Genomic DNA, 22694 nt, shown 5'->3' with positions numbered 1-22694 from the left:
TTGTTATTGCCAGTGCCTATACTGTGTGTGTATTTCAGGTTATCTCCAAAACAAGGACTAGACGTTGAAATTTATCACAGTCATACCTCAGGTTGAAGTTGCTTCAGGTTGAGCGTTTTCGGGTTGCGCTCCGCAACGACCCGGAAGTAACAGAACGGATGCCGTTCGTATCCAGAGGTACCACTGTATTTATTTTTAATAGGTTTTACTACATACAAAAATTTGCATGCACAGGATCTGGGAAACTATCAGTTATTACTTTAAGGCTAGAGAAATACAGATTGATAAACCCAGTTCTTTTCAAATGTGTCTATGGCTACAGACTTGATCTACTTGTACAAAAACTTGGTAGCCACTTTAAGGGTGCTGCTAAGAGTTACCCGGATGCAGGTGGCACTGTGGTATAAACCACAGTCTAAACCACAGAGCCCTAGGGCTTGCCAATCAGAGGGGGGGGGGGCTCGAAGTTCATGATTATGAAATAAATTGACTAATAAATATTTGACATCATTAGCAGCCATATATCTTTTTCTACGGGTTGGTATACAGTCTGCAAACCAAGCAATTAATGTGTGTACAGAATACTTTATTAGCATTTACCAGTCATTCTTACCTGTGTTTCTGGGAAGTTATTCTTAAGGGAAATCACCAAGCAGCTGCAACCCAAATAGATCCCCCCCCCCCGCCCTTCGATCCAAGGGAAAGTGCTCTGTATGGCTACTTAAGCACAAAAATTATCCCCAGAAAAGGCTTACTGCTTAGACTGCACGCATGGACTGACTAGAAGCATGGAGCAAATGTTTAGTCTTCATAAGCATTCTTTAGAAGAGCCTTCCCCAACCTGCTGTCTGCTAGATGCTTCAGACTTCAACTTCCATCATTCCAGACCATTGGCCATGCTGGCTGAGGCAGATAGGTATAGTAGTCCAAAACATCTGGACAGCATTGGGTGGAGAGATGCCTGCTTTAGACTTTTAAAAGGCATTACCTTTTTCAACCAGCTTGGCTAAGCCATGCATGGGAGCAGACATGCAGTATATGCTAGAGATGGTCAAACTGATACTTAACTTTCCTAAATCTAAGGAGTTTATGGGACACATCTGAGGAGAAGTATCCGTTTTACTTTCCTCTGTTTTAACAGAAGTATGGCAGATTTGGGCCTATAGCACCCTGTCTCATGTAAGGCACCAAACAGATGTAACACCACTTAGGCAAAATAAACTAATTTGAGGCACAAGTCTTTGTAAGCATCAAAATTCTGAGAAGCAAAGAAAAGATTTCCCATCAATACGGAGACTAATAATTTACTAAAAGGATCAAAGCCAGGTTGAGAGATGCAAAACGGCACAGAAGTGAGCAATACTCATGTTACAAATCCCGTGTTGCCATTTGACAATTCTGATAGTCATCATACCATACAAAAAATAGGTTAAAACAAATGTGTGGTTTTTTTAAAAAAAGAAACCTATTTGCTTTGATAAAAACAAAGTTTTGGATAGAGAATGCAAGTTGAAAAAGAATTTCAAAGGCTTTGTGTGCTATAACTATTGATGGGCAAACTCCCCTTAGTAAGTCTCTGCACCCTACCTCTCAAACTCTGAAAATAACTTGGGCCCTTTCAAATCCAGTTCTGATCCTATTTTGTCTTGATTTCATTGGTAGTACAACAAGGTTTGATCCTTCCTGCAACTTTCCCAATGATATCCAATGCTCCTTCAACCACCTTTCTGTGTCCTCCCATGTTTCTGTCCCCTACACTTGTCTTTGTTGCTGCTCCAAAAGGGGCAGTGATGGCAGGACAAGTGAGGGAGGTCTCCTCTCAGTTTCCTAATATCTGGCATGCTGCTAAGGCTGGATGCCAGAAGTACTGTTGAATAATGTCATTTCCCAAGTGTTGCTAACATGAGTCAATGGCCATTAAAGCATGAAGCCACTGTAATGTCAGGGATGGAAGAGATACTTCTTTTATTCACTGCCAGAGCAGCAAAACCTAGGAGGGGGGCTAAATGGCTTCAGTTCTACTCTAGTTTGAATTTTAATGCTATCTTTGTATTGAGCATTACAAAGTCGGCCTAGACCAGTCTTTCACGCTGTGGGCAGATAATGCATGGATCCACCACTAGCTGTAACATGTTTGAAGAACCGTTCAAAGTCTTGCATCCTTTCTTCAATATGAAAAGCAGGTTTTCAGGAAGTATGATCAGCGTAAAATTAACTCTGATGTTGCAATTTATTGCCAGCGGGCCAGGCAACCTTTTCTTCTGCTGTAGGTCTGATTCAAGGCACACCTTATCTTCTTTTTACATGGGGATCATATCTAAATGGAACAAAAAATGCATAAAAGCCTGATTCTGAAATCCAGTAAAACTGAAAACACAGTCACATGACCTGCAACTTGTCCATGAAGCTGACTGAGTCAATAGACCAGTCATTGCTTCTTGGCCCAACCTGCCTCATAGGGTTGTTGCAGGGTCACAACAACCTGAGCTTGGAAGGAAGCTGGAACATAAATAAATAAAACCATTAAGGAGCAGTTGAATCTCAAATCCATTAGCAACAATGCAACCCACTGCTGAAACAGTCATATTTCTTGTTGAATATTAAGCAGTCATGAGGCCACATGGGGCCAGTGTGGGAGGCCAGTCTACAGCTTAAGTATCAGACTGACCGAAAAGGCCCACATACCTCTGATGGCAGAACACAGAACAGGGTCTCTGATGGTGATGTGAGCACATGTGCAGATAGTATCAGAGACATTTATTCTGTCATTAAGTCTCAGACCCAAAATGGGTGCCGACATGCCCAGCGGGAATTTGGGACTGACTGACCCAAGGGTCTCTAAATACTTATGATATGACATATTCCCCAAGCAGAGTGGCCTTTGCCAAGGAACACACAAATGGAAACAGACTAATCCAGGGTGAATTAACATTTTACTTTACTTCGATACTTTCTGGGCAGTCTATTGCTGCACAGTGAGCCATGCATTATCATGCACACTGCTTCTTCAGATTTCCAGTAGACTGAGTGTAGAAGTTTCCACCATATGATCAGAGGCTTCCTGCCTATTATCATCCAACAGCAAGAGCAGTTTCAACTGGCAGCAAAAATTATTGTCACTTATCAAATGTGTCACTAAAAAATGTTAATTAAAAATTCTCATCTTTGGGTTTTCCTTCCAGAAGCATAAATGGGGCAGAAGGTTGTCCTTGCTTCTTAATTCTGATTTTGGTCTGCTCTGATGAACCAAGTATTGATTTGGTGTATTTATTTATATAGTGAAAAGCTAGCTATGTCCAGTCCATAGTTTGTTATTTGTTTGGAGGGAAGAACAGACAGTCACATGCAGTTTGAGCAAACATACAATGAGTCCTTGGACTCAGCTATATAGCTGCAAATAAAACGTTTTAAGTGCAATATACAGCACAATGTGACACTAGATGGCAATGGAGAGCCTTATGGAAAATCCAATGTGTTTTTTAAAACATTTTTAAAAAAAGGATTTTCAGAACATTTTTGTATGTGTGTAGATTCCACCCTTGAGTCCATTATGGGGAGGAGGGGAACCCTCACCTGAAGAGATCATCTGCAAGCGAATCTTCTTTTGCTTGGCGACTCTGTTCCTAGAAAAATAAATGATTCTTTGAGAAATTCTGCCAAATATGAACTGCTCTGAACCAGCATGATTTGAGTGCTGTCAGGCATTTACACATAAATACAATGGGTGGTATCCAATACTGCATGAGCACAAGGAAACAAGGGATTTTCCCTACCGTCTCCGCCCCACTGCATACTCCCTGCCCTGTGCTGAAAGGTCTCTTCTGAAGATCCTACAAAAAGGCCAGGGATGGGAGGATGGTGGGGCTGCAGTGGGAGTGGGGAAAGTGGGAAGAGGCCGCTTACAAGTGGTCTCCATCCAATTTTCCATGATCTTCCACTCCCAGTGCAGCCCCTCACCCAGCCAGTGTATGAAACACTGACCTACAGCTCATAATCATGACTGTGATAGCTCAGTTGGTTTACAGCATGGTGCTGATAATGCCAAGGTTGCAGGTTATTTGCTTTTAACTACTTCATGCTCCTCACCTCCATTTCTTGCCTCAACCATTCTTCCATCTCAGAATTCTTTCTAGCATGATGAGCTATCAGATCCGATCCCCCAATAATGTATGGAAGTTGTCCTGCTCCAGGATAAGCTACCTGTCAAACGGAAAGATGTATTAATCTCAACTCTATTTAACTCAGGTTTCAAACTGGGGCTTCAATGCATTTACAAGTCTCACTATGCAAAGATGGAATCCAAGACAGCTACTTACTCAATTCAGCTGCAAAGAAGCAGACAAGGATGCCCTTTGTCATTATTGCATTCTATCATTTGAAGAAAACTCAGAATACATTAAATACAGTTGTTGAATATTAGTCTTTCATTCTAGGTTTGGGCTGTAGAGCAGGAGGCACTATACAATCTATGCAGGTTTCAGATACTTTACAGGAATAATATAATACAGTTATAAATACAATTATCCACTTAAAAGTGTATATCTTTAATGTTTCTATTCAAGCTTAACAACATTACAAATGGATCCTGACTGATCTGCTCTAAGTTTGTCCTTTTACAATAACAATACCAATTTCTGATCATTCCCAAAGAGTGCAATATAATTTAAACATAGAAGCATTCTGCTTCAAGATACCCTTGCAATAGCTTTTAGGACTACATTTACAGTGGTGCCCCGCAAGACGAACGCCTCGCAAGACGGAAAACCCGCTAGACGAAAGGGTTTTCCGTTTTGGAGGCGCTTCGCTAAACGAATTTCTCTATGGGGTTGCTTCGCAAGACGAAAAAATCTTGCGAGTTCCCGCGGGTTTTTCCCCGCTTTTTCCGCCCTTTTCCTAACCCGCTAAGCTGCTTAACAGCTGATCCACTGATAAACCGCTTCTCAGCTGATCGCTAAAAGCCGCTAGACCGCTAATAGCGCTAATCCGCTAAGCTGTCAATGGGCTTGCTTCGTAAGACGAAAAAACCGCTAGACGAAGAGAATCGCGGAACGGATTCTTTTCGTCTTGCGAGGCACCACTGTAATTCAGTCCTCTATTCCCCCACACTGTACTGCAAACCTCTAGATTAAAAGACACACCCAGCCAACCAAAACCAGAAGATGGTCAGATTTAGCTAATACAGACGTACCTTGAAAGTCGAACGGAATCTGTTCCGGAAGTCCATTTGACTTCCAAAAAGTTTGGAAACGAAGGTGCGACTCCTGATTGCACAGGCATGCCGGAAACAATAGCAGAAGCTGCACCAGACATTCGGTTTCCAAAAAAATGTTCAAAAACTGGAACATTCAGTTCCCAAGGTGTTCGGGAGGCGAGGTACGACTGTATTTTTACACCTTTTCTGTATGTTCTAAGTAATATCTTCTTGTGAGTTTAAAAGCATGTACCAACCTTTTTGAACTTTTTAAAGTTGTTCAGATGTCCATAATCTATTTTTGCAGTGCAACGACCATCTTTCCTTGGCTGACTAACAACCAATGATCTAAATTCAGTCAGTAGAAGCCTGCTGGGCAGATTGCTAGAGTCATTCGCACATCTATCAGGATTCTTATTTAGGAGGGGGGAAAGAATTAGAGCAATTACTGAGGTTATTCTAATCAAGATTGTTTATTACAATAAACATTTATTCTTCATCATAAGATTGTAGGTACTGTACTTAGTCATCTATTTTCTGAGATGGTATTTGAAAACATTTCCAAACTTTTTCTGACTAAATCAGTTTCTTCAAGGAAAACCAAAATCTCCCTATAGCCATTTAATGAGCTATGAAATATCTGCATCAATTTATACATTCAATATCTTCACACCTTTCACTCATTTTCTACATGACAACAAAATTGCCTGTTCCTCCTACAAAGTAGGACAGGAAAATGGGTCTATTTCCTAGTTCACCGGCAAAACAGTGAAAGTTTGATAGTTTCAATTAATAACTGGGAGGGAAGGGAACAAATAGAATGCTAACAAAATAGTTCAAAGACAACTTTACAAGTTACCTGATGCTATTTTTTTCAGATAGATTTTCAAAAAACTAAATGTCACTAGCCTCAATGTTGGAATATCTTTTTAATTTAAAATAATGCATTTCCTACCACATTACCTATTGCAAAAATTAAATACACATTAAAAAACATTAACATGAAGATATTCCTTACATTGGAGTCATTCTTTGCAGAGCTTGGTGATTCTTCTTTCTCTTGTTTCTGGTTTAAAACTGGAAGCGACTGCTTCTTTTCTTGCTGTTTAACAAAAGGTATTGTTAAGTGTCTAACATATACTCTATACCACTACAGTAAAATGAGGCTGAAAACTGTAGGTTAAAAGCTACTTGCTTGAACTCTAGCTAGCAAATGCTGAACTCATCTGTCTCTGACTACTCCTCAAAGAGAGGAAATAACAAATGGTTCTTCTGTCAAAGTGTGTGGTAGCTCCCACACGAGAGAGCTGAAATAAATTACTCTGAATGAAAGAGTTCTTCAGCATGGTTTCTCCCAAGCTAAAGAAGCCTCTATTCAGCAGAATTTATTTATGGTCACAGCTTGCAAAAACAGAACTTGACTTGTTACCTAGTTATTGGGTTTCCAAGTGAAATACTTTCACAGCTTTAAAGTATAAAAGAAGAAATAATCGCTTTCATTAATGAGCAACTTTAAAATTGCTGTTGTGCAGAGCAGTGTGGCTGATTTACTGTGGCAGCACAATAAAAGATGGATGTAAAAGAGTCAGTACATACTCACAAAAAAATATCTAGGAGAATAGTGTGAAGTTATTCAGGAAAACAATTCCGACCCAACAAAAGTAGGTTTTCACGACAGGTCATTAAAAAAAAAAATGGATAAAAGCTATTTTAGATAGTAATGTAAGAAAAACCCAGCTGGATCATGCCAGGGGCTCATACAGTCCACAATCTAGTTATCACAGTGATCAACTAGATTCCTATGGGAGGTCCTGCAAGCAGGACTTGAGGGCAACCATTCTCTACACTTGTGATTTCCAGCATAATTCAATATAGACTTCAACATACATAAACCTGTGGTTTCAATGGGACGTAAATGCTTTTAATTGTGCAGTGGATTGTGACTAGTTTTGTTTTTGAACCTTAGGTGTACTAGACGACCACAGTTCTTCCATGTAAAAGTTGTAAAGGAAAACAAAAGCTTTAAAGGAAAACAAACCTCTCTCTCCACTGTGAGTGTGAGTATACCAAATGCCAATACTAGCAGAAACAGGCACATTGCATCGAAAAATCTGTTTCATGTTCAATGAGCACATGGAGTTTCTGTGCCCAGTGGCTTCCATCCTTACAACAAGAAAGCGTGTGCAAAAACATGAAGTACATGAAGCTGCCCCTCAAGTGAAGCACATGGGGAAATCTGAGTATGCTAGAATGGATATGCACACATTTGGGGGCTGGGGAGGAAGAAATGCGAACTACACAAAAAATGGTGAAAACAACAAAAAGGAATCTCAACCTGAAGGGGATAGTTACTGATAATGCCCGATGCTCTAAATCAATGATTTAAATATTTTACCATGTTACAGAATATTTAGCTAATCACTTTACCAAATATATTTTTAATCCATCAGTGGCTTGGCCCTGTTCTAAATGTCCCCCCACTTTGGCAGATCTGAAGAGTAGTTCTATGAAGCCCACCCTCTAAAATTCCAGAGGTCTGAGTACAATATATACCCACCTTGTTATCCCTCCTGTAAAATGATATAAAGCATTTATATTCTTCCTTCTTTTATTGATACAAATTCAAAATAATTTTATCTTTATGCTAATAGTCTAAAATTGTGGTTTATGGCATATCTCTCTTTCTCTCTTTCTCTTTCTCTTTCTCTCTCTCTGTGTGTGTGTGTGTGTTTGTGTTTGTGTTTGTGTTTATGTGTGTACGAGACAGAAAAAAATGTCACTACCTGAAGTCTCCCAGTCTCCATATCTGAATTCTCTTCTTTCATTTCCAATTTCCTTTTCTTCTTTGCACCTTGAGTACTGCCTTCACCATTATTTCCTTTATCGTCTTCCCAATCCAGTTCTTGGCTTGCAAAGACAAGTTCTAACGATGCTTCGTCTTCTATTGAGTCTTCCAATTCTTTTCTCTTTTTTGATGCAACAATGCTTTCATTATTATTATTTTTTAACTGGCTAGTCTCCGCAATAGACTTTCTACTTCCACCTATACAGGACTTGTTTGTGTCCTGGTCCAAGGTACATGACCCTTTTTGAGATCCTCCTGCCTTGCTTTCCCACAGCCAAGAAGTTACAGGCTGAGTATAACTAGAAGCCAGTGAGGACTTCTCCTCTATCTTTGCATATTTAGACTGTGATGTTTCTTCAACCTCATCCCTTTCCCTTGAATAGAAAAAAAAAGCATTTTAGACTTTCTCTTCAGATTGAGGGAGAACCTAACATCGTGCCAGTGAACATGATTGGTCTCCCAACCCTCTAGAGCAAATGTTGCTGGTGCAAAGGAGGGAGGAAAGGGACACTTAGTTCCTATTTGCACAAGCAGAACATCACAAATGGATATACACAGACAGATCACAAACACACACTTGTTCTCATCTTTATGATGATTAGATATGAACCCAGACAGACTGAATCTAATCAAGTACAACTCAGATGGCACTTGTCATAATCATAGCAAGCATTTAACTGTGCACTGTAGTGTCACTAATTTCAAATGGGATTCATCGTGATGGCATCCTTAGGAGCAATCAGCAAAAGGTAGCTTACTCATAAGCAAACTTAAAATCAAAATGTAGCACTGATTAGCATTATTCAGGCAAAGCTTCTTGGAGCCAGCATGTTATCAATATGCATTGTTTGTGAGGATTTCACATATTTTCAGTTAACTATGGAACTGAAACATCTGAGATCTTTGAAAGCTAAGACCAAAAATTAGGGAATAAATATTAGAACTAGCCTGACTGCAAGAAATTTATGTGAACATACCTTTTTTTGGTAACTGTCTGGAAGTAGTTTTTAATTGAATTCAATTGTTGCTGTGAATCGCCCTCTTTGTTTCTCCTATTCCCTGACGTTTTAGAGGGAGAGGGCGAAAGGCTACTCTGGTTAGTCTCGGGCCTTGCATTCAACCCGGGTAATGTAGCCCCAACATTCACAGTGCCAGTTCCTGCTGGAGTCTCATTAACAGTAGTTATATCCAGTGGGTAAGCTTTTTTCCTTTGTTCCCTGATAGGAGTTGTTGCTCTCTTTCTGTTCTCTCCTGACACTTCCATGCTGTGTAAACAAGGAAAAAAGTAATAGGTCAGAGCAGGAAATACTAAGTCAATGACCAAAGCCTGTACCATACATTACATGATCTATAATCCGTTTCTCAAATTTCTGGTTATTCTGCTGATCCCTAGAAATGTGAGGTATCTGTAAGGTCCATGCATGTGTTGCACCTAAAGATGAGAATTTCTTGCTAGATTGAAGCAAATGAATTTCTTTCTCTCTTTTTTTGCCAGCTACGAGGAATTTGAAATTTCTCTATCATCATCTGCTATAGGAGTAGTAACAGGCCTGATGGCAGCGACTGATATAATCAGGCATTGGCTGAGGGTCCATGAGCTCAGATGGGCCTCTCATTAATCTCATCCTCACTTGGCCACCCACCTCCCTACCAGGACCCTGAAATGGAGGCATAGTAGTAACTACATTTTAGAATGGTAGCTGCTGAGCTCCCCCCTACATGCATGCATCTTTGTTAGTTCCTTAAAGGGACTTGGGTACAAAGCACTATTAAGTATGCTTGCAAACAAAGGGCATGGCCACTGGTGTTGCATATCTATGAGTTTGCTCTGCTAATCCTGGGTGGGTTACACACTTAGCAAGTGAAAGGAAAAGGAAAACCATTTCTTCCCTTTCCATTGTTTGCTTGCTTTCGTCCACCCTCTTCCTCAACTTGCCCACCGAAATTGCAGTGGCAAGAAAAAACTGCAGGAGAAGGGCAGGGCCTGAGGAAGAAAAATCTGCTCCTTTGCAAAGCAGATGTTACCTACCAGTATCAGTAGGGATTGCTGGAACAAATTCAAAAGCGCAGCAGCACACACCTGCACACACTCTAATAATGCTTCCAGACGCTATTTTTTTATTCCATCTGGTACATACCAACTAGTTTGCTTTCCTTCTGATTGATTGATTGATTCCTTTCTATCCTATTTAAACTTTCTTGCTTTTCTCCACCTGTCCCTCTGCCCACCTTTCTCCTCCCTCGAGCTTCCTATGCTCCCCTCCAGCAGCAGCTTCAATGACTCTCTTCTTTTTTGAAAACAGCTGGCTGTGTCAATAATAAGTGGAACTCAGTAATATCACTGGAAATGCTAATATCACTGGAAATGCTAATATCACTGTGACTAAAGCTGCAGTCCTAACCATGTCAACACAAGAGCGCTCCCCAGTAAGTGGAATTAGGATTGCAGCTTAAGCACCTGAGGACCTCACCAATAACAGTCTGTACAGAACACCCTGCTTAATTTTGGGAGATAAAAGAGAGGTATCAGGGCTTAAGTGCACCAGCAAATTCCACCTTCCGATCAGCAAACCATTAGTTCCTAAATGGTGCGGATGAAAGATTCCAAAGCTACAGCTGACTACAGAGAGTTCAACACTGCCTCTGCATGTTGAGCCCTATCAAGATGCCTCCTGTAAGTTTGTTGCGACTTTGGCTGACTTTTTTTTAAGAGCAGAAATAAGATCCTAATATGTCACCCTTCAGTCATCAAAAACATTCCTTTGTTCATTGTTTGGAAGATGCAAACAGTTCTGTCACCAAAGCAGCTTCCATGTCACTTGTAAATCTTCCTGGATTTATAGTGCAATGCTATAAATGCTTACTCAGAGTGAAGCCTCATTGAGTTCAATAGAGGTTACTTCTAGACAAGTGTATGTAGGAATGCAGCCTAAATACAGTGGTGCCCCGCAAGACGAATGCCTCGCAAGACGGAAAACCCGCTAGACAAAAGGGTTTTCTGTTTTGGAGGCGCTTTGCAAAACGAATTTCCCTATGGGCTTGCTTCGCAAGACGAAAATGTCTTGCGAGTTCCTGCAGGTTCCCCCCCCCCCTTTTCTAAGCCGCTAAGCCGCTTATCTGCTTATCCGCTAAGCCGATAAGCCGCTAAAAGCTGCTAATAGCGCTAATCCGCTAAGCCGTCAATGGGCTTGCTTCGCAAGACGAAAAACCGCTAGACGAAGAGACTCGCGTAACGGATTAATTTCGTCTTGCGAGGCACCACTGTAGCCGCTTAGCCGCTAATAGCGTTAATCCGCTAATAGGGTTGCTTCACAAGATGAAAAAACCGCAAGACGAAGAGACTCGCGGAACGGATTCTTTTCGCCTTGCGAGGCACCACTGTATTCTAAATCTAAAATGCAGCCCTAAATGTGACTTCTGAGTAAACATGCATAAGATTATACTGTTAATATTATTTTAGAATGCATTCTCACTGATGTCAAGGATTTCAGCAGATACACACCATACTAAATATGCATACAGTGGTACCTCAGTTCTCGAACGTCTCTGTTGACAAACATTTCGGAACCCAAATGCCAAAACCCCAGAAGTAAATGCTTCCGTTTTTGAACACACCTCAGAAGTCGAATGGCTTTCGCTGTGTATTTTTCAATTTTCTCAACTGAATTTGCCAACAGCCTTTTTGCCTCGGTTTTTGAACATTTTGGAACTCGAACGGTCTTCTGGAACTCATTACGTTCAAGAACTGAGATACCACTGTACTTATGTAGCAGCAAGTAAATACAACAGGATGCATTTCTGAGCAAACACATAGGATTGTTTTAATTCTGTAATGCTGAGTAATGGCTACCTTTGGTTCTGATTTTCCCACCATCTGCAATTCTCCCCTCACCCACATTTCATGTGTAATAAACATACCACATTTTGCACAACGTGGCTAGTGATAGTCTTGCTCTATTTCCCAATTGTGTGTACATAATATACCCTGAAGTTATATGTCAAGGGTTCCACTAACACTTGACTGGACAAGACCCTGGGCTGGCCTTGGACAGTGGCTAGAGTGTGGGCTGCACTCCTCTGAACTGTTTGGAAGAAGGTGGAATATGAATGAAATAAATAACACTGGTTTGTTGAGTGCATGTACACAGAAAAACAGTATACAAATAAAATGACTGAAGTGTGTTTACATGAAATGTTTCAGGTTTTTTCCTGCCTTAAAAACTCCAGCAGGCTTTTTTTTTTTTTAACAAAAGACAGATGCAGTACTGAAAGTTACGCTCCATAAACTAGGAGTCCCTTCTTTCATAACTTCAGAAGATTAGAAACTCAAGAATCTACCCATGCAGTTTTTGGCATATGTTGAAAATTTTCAAGTGAAAATAAAGGCATCACAGTCAGACTAACTGTGGCTTCATCATGAAGCCATATTTGGAAAGAGCAAATCAAAAGAGCTCCTGCTGGTACATTACCATGTGTCCATCAGTTGGTCCATTTCTGTGTCAGCTACGTATGCTGCAATGGTGGGCATTACCGTTTCATCTACTACACTTTGAGAAAGGTTTGGTCCTGTAACAAGTGATGCTGATGTGGGTTTTACACCTGCAGTTTAAAAGCAGCAAAGAAGAATAAATATTAACATTTTAAAACTATATAAATCATGCCATTTCAGACAAATATTATTCAAAAATATATTTTTGTGCAACTCTTCCTATTAAGAAGTGTCCATTTATCTCCCCATCTTGCTTCTTCAATACAGTGGAACCTCAGTTTTCAAGTGTCTCGGAAGCCGAACATTTCGGAACCTGAACGCCAAAAACCCAGAAGTAACTGCTTCTGTTTTCAAACATGCCTCAGAAGTCAAACAGCTTCCTAGGCGCATTTCTCATTTTTTTCAATTGAATTCTCCAACCGCCCATTGCACATCGGTTGTCGAACATTTCAGACATTGAATGGTCTTCCAGAATGGATTACGTTCAACAACTGAGGTTCCACCGTACTAGTATTTTTACAATGCAACTTAAAAACCTTTGGTTTTCTATGCAGGTTCTGACTTTTTATTGTTGCTATAAAAAAAAAAAACAAGCATATTGCCATTAAGATCACCATGAACACATTCAGCATCAAGTTATATTTTCATCAAATCCCATGCCAAAAAAAAAAGTTCAAACTGAAGACATTAAACACGTCATATAATTTAAAAACTTGACCTATTTAATACCAAAACCTAAAATCTAGTATATCCTCTTACTTAAAATTCTATTGCATGAGGCATCTGAGCATCCTAAAACTAAGGGCTAGTCCAGAACTAATACTATCCAGTGGTCAAACATACCTAATGAATTGGGAGCAAGTCTCTGGCCTCTCCCATATAAGCAAATTAATTAGAAAAAGAAGTTAGAGTTATGCTGCAGAAAAAAAATGGAAGTGAATGAAAGTGAGATTCAGCTTATTTGCTGTCAAAACTGGATACTAAAACTGGTGCTTTTTACTTTTCCAATTGAAAGCTATCTAAAATCTGTTAAATCCGCAAGCAAAAAAATGTAGGGTCATCAGTAACATAAGGCTATCTGTAATCCTAAAACAAAGCACTCTTAAATAATATGCTCCCTCTTTCAAGCTGTCTGCTGAATTCAGTTCCTTAAAAGTAAAAAATGCTGAACAAAGATTTTTAAAAATAGATTTTAAAAATTACCTGCATCTAGTGGAGTTTGAGGATTACAGTATGTTTTTGTGGATGAAAAAATAACTGCTAGACCAATTTCTGCCTCTGCTATTGTCCTCCATTGCTTCCTATTAGAAATAAAACACACTGTCAGAAAAACAACTGGAAGTTGTCGGAGCCATGGATGACTCCCACAGGAAGTCATTCACCAAATAACATCCTTGGAAAATAATGCTAAAACATTACAGCAAAGGAACAGACTATCATGCAGGATGCAACATGTGAATCGGCAAGGGATGGATATCAGTGTTTGTTCAAAAAATAAATGGCATTGTAACAAGACTCTGGGCTGGGTTATAATGAAGGGTGAGCTAACAATATTTTAAATAAATAAAATGGCCCAAGGGAAATTGCCAGTGAAACATTTAATTCTATTAACCTGAAGTTTCCTGCCTACATTCATTCATATTCAGACTGCACATGTATAACAAGTCTGGAAGACACTCCAGATGTTGTTAATTTATAATCACTATGTATATACTGCATTTTATTGAAGCATCTCAAGGTGACTGAACCCAGTTTGCCATCAAACCCCAGCATAAGCGCTAGTGGTAATAGGAGCTGTAATTCACATCATCTGGAGGACCACCGTCCAGTGGTGTCCAAACTTTTTTCAAAGAGGGCCAGATTTGATGAAGTGAAGAACCGTGGGGGCCAACCAAAGCTGTTGAGCTTTTTTTTTATTCAGCTACAATCGTTTCTTGCATGTGATAGAAATCTATGGACTTACTTTAACATTAGATATGCACACATATTTTACAGACCCTATTTGTATCCGTTATGGTTTTAAAGCCCCTCCAACAACAAAAAAAACAACCTCAGTACTCAATTACTAATATTTCAGCAATCCTACCTTTGGAAGACAGCTGTGATTCTATCCATCCATTTCCTGTCCAAGTCAGAAATGGATCCTTGAGAGTTTGTCAACCCTACTTCAATGACACAAATATCAGGTGCTACCAAAGAAGAAACAATCTGTGCTTCCTCCGTTATCAGTTTCGCTTCTCCTCCTCCAAGTTTAATTGCTGCACTCAGTTTTGCAAACTAAAATTAAATACAAAGCCCAAAGGTTCAAAGAACAGAGCATTAATATGACACATTTCTATAATAAGCATACCATTTCATAACTTAAGAAGTAATGTAACCAATATGAGGACTCTACAAGTGACAATAAATGCAATGGTATATACAGAGAATGTTACAGGTGTGTTTATTACTATTTCAAAGGTTTCTTCTTTATTACCATTTTATCATATTACCTTGTCTACAAAGACTATCAACTGCAATATGCAACCTGTGATCCTCCAAATGTCGCTGGACTACAAATGCTGCTGGCTATTTCTAGCTGGGGTTGATGGAAATTATAGTTCAGCAACATCTGGAGTGACAGGTTCCCCATCCCTGATTTATATCATACAACTTGAGTTCCTTTAGAAAGATAGTAAAGAGTCAGGCAGGTTCTGCATTCTTAAAAAATGCCAGAGTACCCACTTTGGACACTACATTGTACACACAGTAATGCATGTGGGTGCATGCAATGCAATGGGCGAAGACATGGGAGGAAGTGGGCAAGCCCAAGACCTTCTTCCAATCAGAGAACAAGCCCTTGGTGGTCTTTCAGCCAGTTCTCTGCTCACTTTTAAAAGCTGCATGTTCAATGTGCCTTTTGTTAACATGAATGCAGCTCAATAGATGACTCTGAATAAAGACAAGTAGAAAATTGACTGAAAAGTCAAGTTCTGAGCTCCAATGAGTACAAAAGTCCTTAACTTGGGTTACAAATGTTCATATATCAAATAATCTAATTTAAATGTCTTTGTTACTTTTATTTTTCACTGCTCAAGTTACTTTGAGGCACTTGAGTGAAAACATTTTTTTGACAAATAAATAGTAGGGGCTCAAGTTTTTATAAGAAAAAGTATGGACACATCAGTGGCTCCACTCACAACATCACAACCCCAAGGACATAATCTCAACATCTGCACACTGAGCATGGACATCTGCAAAACGGCACCTATGAAAGAGTAGCTTGACATGCATATGTAATCCATGTGAATGGAGATCCCTGTGTGCATTCACACACTCGATGTCCATGGATGTCATGAATAATAATAATAATTTTATTATATATACCCCACCCATCTGGCTGGGTTTCCCCAGCCACTCTGGGCAGCTCACAGAATATATCAGAATGTACTAAAACATCAAACATTAAAACCTGCCTTCAGGTGTCTTCTAAAAGTCAGAGAGTTGTTTATTTCCTTGACATCTGAAGGGAGGGTGTTCCACAGCCAATACTGAGAAGGCCATCAGTAGGCCAAGCAGTGCAAACCTCCTTCTCATTATTGCATGTGTACAAAATTTAAGGAGGGCTAATGAGTACACAAAACCTGTGCTATTAACATAATCTCTGTAGATAAAAGTATTTTAAATTACTTTTGTCAAGCTTTGAACAGTGCCAGTTACCTGCTTAGCAGTTAGAAACACAAACGTTTTTCCTTTGAATATTGTTCTTCTTATGGGAGAGGTTGTCAGATCTAATTTGTTATTCTTAACACTCAGCTCATCAATAGGAGGGTAAAATCTGTGAATGGAAGAAATGATTGTAAAAATGTAGCTTACATTTTACACTACTATTAACTGTCATTCATTTCTACATTGCTTACCTAGTTTGAGTACATCTGTTTTTCTATCCAACATCTAGCTAGTTTACTATGTTGTACACAATCTTGCACACAGTAATCTTGAGGCATTATCCATTTGCACACAGGCTCAACAATAAAGGTCTGCTTCTTCTGCACCCATGTAGCATGTAGTCCTAGAGCCCAGGAATCACTGAACACATGTTCATTTTTTTCTCTATCCAGCCCACCCCCCTTTGCTGAACGCAATCTTGAAGTCGATCTTGGACAAAGGCAAAGACCACAACCATGCACCCTAATATTTGATTACCTATTTGATTATCTATTTGATTAACAAAAATCTGAAAACTCCATAGGCACGTTTTTATGACATGCCCACTGTGTATAACCTGTCTGCAAAAAACGTTCAAAGGTTTAAATAAAAGTTGTGAATTCAAATTACATAAAAAATAAAAGCTGTTCCATACAGTTTATATGGACAGTAGGTCCTCTCTAAAGGCAATATAAATTTTAGTTTTAATTGAAGATCAAAGCATCACTAAACTGTTAATCTTATTCATCAGCAGAAATAATTTAACATGAACCTGATCTCAGATTGTGAATTGAGATGTATTTTACCAAGGCAATTATTAACTATATAATTTATTTTTAAAGCAATGTTTTGTTAATGTTCATATTCCCAAGAGTATTTGCACCACTTCAAAAGATATTACCAAAGAGATCTCTATAGCAACCTGTGAAAATGAAGAGGATTCAACTCGCATAACATCCAAAAATATCCTGTCATTTCCCCATAGCAACGAGTCAGCAGTACAACACTTTGCCAATTAAATATAATTATACTTAATCTTCCTCACCGTGGAAAGACTTTGCTTCACCTAGTCTGAAAGAAGGAATAGTTAAAGACCATAGCTGAGGAAGTCTTCACTGGATCGACATGAATTGGGAAGTTACAAACCAGTACAGAATCCTCCTTTCCTAGACAAATAAATAGGAATTGCCTAAGCAGCTCCAGATACCCCAGGGTGGTGTTTTATTTATTTGATTAGAATACTTGCATTCCACCAAAAGGCTCTCAAAATGGCATATATAAAAGATTTGCACAATACAATCACTTTCAAAATGATTTGCACATATAACCAGAAATAGCATGGTGAGAGTTGGAGTACAGCAGGCATGGCCAAACTTGGCCCTCCAGCTGTTTTGGGACTACAATTCCCATCATCCCTGATGACTGATCTGTTAGCTAGGGATGATGGGAGCTGTAGTCCCAAAACAGCTGGAGGGCCAAGTTTGGCCATGCCTGGAGTACAGCAACATGTGGAAAGCCAATGATCCCCTACTTCTCCACTAGAAGATTACAGAAGGTGGTGCTGGGAGACAGATATTTTTCCTTATTGAGTTCCACACAAGTCTATGCTATTATTTGTTATGGGAGCTTTCTTGTGGAGTTCTACATGGGTCTAAGAAGTTGTGAAAGTGTCTATTCTGGATACTCTCTACTTAAAGAAGTATACAGATGCATGAAGAATTGCTACCACTCAGTAGACAACAGTGGGTCAGAAATGTTTCTGCTATACTTCCATATAATTTTGAATGTGTGTAAACATATGATTTAATCTGATGACGTATAAAATTACACTATGGCATAGATAACTATAGCATGTATGTTATGCATCATATTCAATTCATGAGCGTACATGACTTGAATATGGTTATATCCAGTGCTTTTTTTTCCTAAAAAAAAATGTTAAAGGGTACTCTCATTTTCCTACTCATACAGTATTGGAATACTGCCCCTCAATGAGGCCAAACTTAGATTCACAAAATGTTTAGGGGTATGCGTACCCCTGCGTACCCCCAGAAAAAAGCACTGGTTATATCTAAGCAGGGCATACTCCAGGAGTTTTTAAAGCCAAGTGCTACATAGAAGAACATAATAGTTCAAATTATAATTATCAAATCCTTTTTAAATCTAGGGCGTGTATTATAACTTATTACCTTTCAGGTGTTGGTAACTGCTGCTTCGCCTGAATTGCTTTGATTAATTCATCAAAATACTCTGGCTTCACAATTGGTCGACCACAGATCAAGGCACATATTGCCTAAAGATAAAGCAGATCATCACTACCATAATTTACAATAGTACAAAAACACTACACGCTCTCTCTAGCCTGTCCTCATTCCCAGCCTTTCACTCACATCTCTCCACCCCAGTCTCGCAACCCACTGGTTAGTGGTACCCTCTGGTTAGTGGTACCCTCTTAAAACAGAAAACTACAACCCTTTTGCTGCCATTGTCTGTGGACACCATTCTCACTGCCTTCTCAATTACTCCCAGCAGCAGCATACCTTAATGCTTCCCATATAACAACGAACTCTGCCAGGATAGTTACCTTCCCATCACTCCCAAACACATCACTACCAAACTGAGCCCCATAAATTATACCAGGCTTCCTCAACCTCGGTCCTCTAGATGTTTTTGGCCTACAACTCCCATGATCCCTAGCTAGCAGGACCAGTGGTCAGGGATGATGGGAATTGTAGTCTGAAAAAGCATCTGAAGGGCCGAGGTTGAGGAAGCCTGAATTACACTCAACTTCTAAGTACCTCCAAATCACTCATCTCCTTTACTCATATGCTTTACAGAAGCTTTCTTGCTAACTCTCTACAATTCAACTTCTCTTCTCACTCCTACACTCGAATCCAAAGATTTATGCCAAATCCACACCCTCCTATATCCTAACTTCATTGTGATTATCTTTCTATTAAATTGTTCCTGCATGGCCATCAGTGTCAGCTCCACATCTTCTGGAATGCCAAAAATACACTCCCTCTTATTTGACTCCATAATGGCTATTTGTAATCCACTACACACATATAAGAGTAAACCCCATGGAACATATTGGGACTTCCAAGTAATTATGTGCATGACTGCATTGTTAAAGCATCTTTCATATACAAAGATGCCTCACAAAAAATGTCACAACACTCCTGTGCCTGCTGCCAGGAAGTCTCAATTTTCCAATGAAATATTAAAGTGAATTGACAGGAAAGGGAATACGAAGGAACGGTTTGCAGCATATCAGACTACAAACCATTTTACTGCAATGCACAGTTCAGAAAAATCAGTATTATGCTTGCATATCAGATGCACTTGAAAAGTCACAACTCACCTTAACTGTAAGTTTGACTGAGTCCATAACAAGATGAGTACATCCTTCTTTCCACTCATTCACTACATGGCCGCCCAGCTGTAGAATATTTTTACTTAAAGCATTTTTCTGTGAAACAGCTAAGCATGAAGAGCACACTACCAAAGGCTCATAGAATATTCTGGAAAGCAGTGTTAAAAGAAACACACAATATTATTACTTTATTTAGTTAAATAATAGCAACTGTGTGTGGTCCTTTACAGGGAGAGGTCCCTGCCCTGAGGAGCTTATCAATCTAAATTTGACACAGGGGAAGCAATACAGTGGTTTCAGTTGCATGTAAAAGGTAAAGGGACCCCTGACCATTAGGTCCAGTCGTGACTGACTCTGGGGTTGCAACACTCATCTCCGCTTCCGGGTCATGTGGCCAGCATGACTAAGCCACTTCTGGCGAACCAGAGAAGTGCACAGAAATGCCGTTTACCTTCCCGCCTATTTATCTACTTGCACTCTGACATGCTTTTCAACTGCTAGGTTGGCAGGAGCAGGGACCGAGCAACGGGAGCTCACCCCATCACGGGGATTCGAACCGCCGACCTTCTGATCGGCAAGCCCTAGGCTCTGTGGTTTAACCCACAGTGCCACCTGCGTCCCTCAGTTGCATGTACTTAAGCTCAATTACAGGTGAATCTACAGTGAAGAATACCATCTAAGGGGCTGTGGCAAAGGTCTCATAGAAAAGGTGGATTTTGAAAGAAGTAAGAGTTGGCACCATGGCAGTGTTCTAGGAGGCAGTTTTAACAGTACAGAAGAGCTAAGGTGGAATATTTGAAGGAACAGAAGGCCTTCAGACAGAGGAGGGAGGCAGAGCTACAGAAGCAAAGATTATGGCAGGAATGTATCATGATCTAAGAGTAGAGACATTTGCAAGGGATCTCACACCCTTTGTAAGATTCACAGCTGAGAATGACTATTTTTGTCCATTTCTAATTAGTCCTCAGACATATTCCATGACTTTCAAAAAAGTACAGTAGTACCTCTGGTTAAGAACTTAATCCATTCTGGAGGTCTGTTCTTAACCTGAAACTGTTCTTAGCCTGAAGCACCACTTTAGCTAATGGGGCCTCCTGCTGCCGCTGCACAATTTCTGTTCTCATCCTGTAGCAAAGTTCTTAACCCAAGGTAATATTTCTGGGTTAGCAGAGTCTGTAACCTGAAGCGTATGTAACCCAAGGTACCACTGTATAGCCATGAACATTTTAAGATGAGAACAAATTGATCTTACCTATACTTGCTTCCAAAGACTCCGAAAGTGACTCTGTCACCGGACCTCAAAGTTCTAGTAGTACCATTTGCTAGTTTTTCTTCATTAACAAAGGTACCATATTTAGAAGTGTCTTTTAAAGTTAACACAGGAAATGTAGAAGACTGGCTCTGAAAATAAAAATAACATTTCAGGTACCAACAATAGCAACTGGGTTCATTTTAGCCAAACCACACATCATGGTTTGTTAGGAGTGTAACAATCTATAGGCAATATTTACTCTTGGCTTACTGATTGAGGTTTGTTGAAGCAAACCAAAACATAATTATTGGTTTGAATGTAACACTAAGCAAGGGATCAAATGTTTTCCCTATGTTTCACTCAGGCAGAGAGGTTGATGGCAAACAATTATCTATAGTTTATTGTGATATGCAAACTGGGTCATTGTGTTTTTTGTTTCTAGCATTAACCCTCTATCTCAGCCTTCCTCAACCTGGTGCCCTACAGGTGTTTTGGACTATAGTTTTCCTAAGTGACAGCCAGCACAGGAGTCTTAGCCCCAAATACCAGGAGGATGCCAAGCTAATGAAGGCTCCTATATCTGGTAGCTACGTTTTTTACTTGGTAAACATATTGAGTAAAACACATTCAAAACATAATCTTGTTAGATGAGGTCTAAAAATCTGGGAGCAGTAAGAAATTTATCTGTGACTTGACTGAGGCGGTGCTGTACATTCTATAACTGCATAAAGTACGATAAAAATTGCATGATGGGTGTGGTTGACCCCAAACCACTCCCCTATTCATAATGCTGTACATTTGGTACTTACAAGGTTCACTTGAGGGTGACTAACTGAAAGGACTGCATGGCTTCGGCTGATGGACTGATCCGCTTGAATTAAAATGGCACAATTTCTACGTCCGACAACATACTCGACACCAATTAAAAGGTGGTATGACTGTCCTGAAATGGGAAAAACACAACCAAATTTTAATTAACCTCTGATGGTATAACGCTGATTTTAATCTTTATTCATGTGGATGGAGAGTTGGAGACAGGACTTTAGCCACCCCTTCCACCTTACAGCAAGGATGTGGAAAACCTGCCCCCCCATGGACTACAACTCCCATCATTCCTTGCTCTTGGCGATGCTTGCTGGGGCTGATGGGAGTCGTGCTTCAGCAATAGCTCCCCACACCTGCTCTCAATGCGAAGCCCACCTCCCCTCCCCCCCCAAGTTTTCCAAAGTAAACATCGGCTAATTGGCTAACTGCCGCTTCTCCAACCCGCCCAAACGCGGCGAGCCAGGACAGGCTGAACCAACCAATCAACAGGCAGAAGCCGGAAGGCGGTACAACCAACAGGCGTCAAACCGGAGTGAGACCAGTTGCCCAGGACACGCCTCCTCCCCCTCAGGCTCCGCTCCTCACCTGGCCCGGACTCGTCAGCTGGGCTCAGCTTCCACATCCTGAGCCGGAAAGAAGCCGGAAGGCCCGGCCCGTCTCGTCTCGCCTTTGTATCTTCCCCAGCTTCCCCAGCCCCTCTTCTCCACCTCAGAGCAGCTGCCCGAGGCGACGCACCTCTTCTCTGCACACCGCGCATGCGCCTGTCGAGGAGGCTGGCACAGCGACGACATCGCGAGAGCCCAGACTGAGAGAACAGCGCCTCCTACAGAGAGCGGAGGGAAGCCCTCCGACAATTGAGCGCATGCGCCACCTTTTCTCTATTTTTTTTTTTTTTTAAGCAAGTTTAGTAGTAGGCTAGTTCTTAAGGGAGCAGAAGTAGGAAAATAGTTGGGACGCGGTTTCCCGATTCCCTTCGTTTTCCCGGAATGTTGAAACCAGACCTGTGTCTCAATCTGAAATATTGCAAGT

At 40.4% G+C, this 22694-nt stretch overlaps 1 protein-coding gene across 3 annotated transcripts; it reads right to left on the bottom strand.

Annotated features, from left to right (window-relative positions):
* Positions 1-1288: 1288 nt before the first annotated feature.
* Positions 1289-22460, bottom strand: NBN (nibrin). Of its 3 annotated transcripts, XM_081874166.1 has the most exons (16): positions 22251-22446; positions 21650-21783; positions 20841-20989; positions 19577-19736; positions 18402-18505; positions 16225-16342; positions 14612-14802; positions 13729-13826; positions 12506-12635; positions 9014-9301; positions 7975-8410; positions 6210-6293; positions 5449-5604; positions 4087-4200; positions 3574-3623; positions 1289-2317 (listed from the first exon to the last, which is right to left on the bottom strand). In XM_081874166.1, exons 1-16 carry the CDS (start codon positions 22420-22422, stop codon positions 2290-2292), a joined length of 2412 nt encoding a protein of 803 aa, XP_081730292.1. In that variant the 5' UTR covers positions 22423-22446; the 3' UTR covers positions 1289-2289. The 3 variants fall into 3 exon arrangements, with proteins under 3 accessions (XP_081730292.1, XP_081730294.1, XP_081730293.1); XM_081874168.1 differs by lacking the exons at positions 1289-2317; positions 3574-3623; positions 4087-4200; positions 5449-5604; positions 6210-6293 and adding an exon at positions 7047-7883 and having other exon boundaries at positions 7952-8410; positions 22251-22459; XM_081874167.1 differs by lacking the exons at positions 1289-2317; positions 3574-3623; positions 4087-4200; positions 5449-5604; positions 6210-6293 and adding an exon at positions 7829-7895 and having other exon boundaries at positions 7952-8410; positions 22251-22460.
* Positions 22461-22694: the final 234 nt, after the last annotated feature.

The sequence above is a fragment of the Podarcis erhardii genome, assembly GCF_964252035.2.
Source record: "Podarcis erhardii genome assembly, chromosome: 8".
Classification (NCBI taxonomy): domain Eukaryota; kingdom Metazoa; phylum Chordata; class Lepidosauria; order Squamata; family Lacertidae; genus Podarcis; species Podarcis erhardii.
This window is presented reverse-complemented; position numbering and strand designations above follow the sequence as displayed.

Excerpts from the sequence above, each read along its gene's own strand:
- NBN (XM_081874166.1), bottom strand. The coding sequence starts at position 22,422 with ATGCGCGGTGTGCAGAGAAGAGGTGCGTCGCCTCGGGCAGCTGCTCTG. Across the intron at positions 16,343-18,401 it reads CAGTTACCAACACCTGAAAG|ATTTTACCCTCCTATTGATG; the intron begins GTAATAAGTTAT and ends TTCCATTCACAG. Across the intron at positions 9,302-12,505 it reads GACCAACTGATGGACACATG|CATGGAAGTGTCAGGAGAGA; the intron begins GTAATGTACCAG and ends TTGTTTACACAG.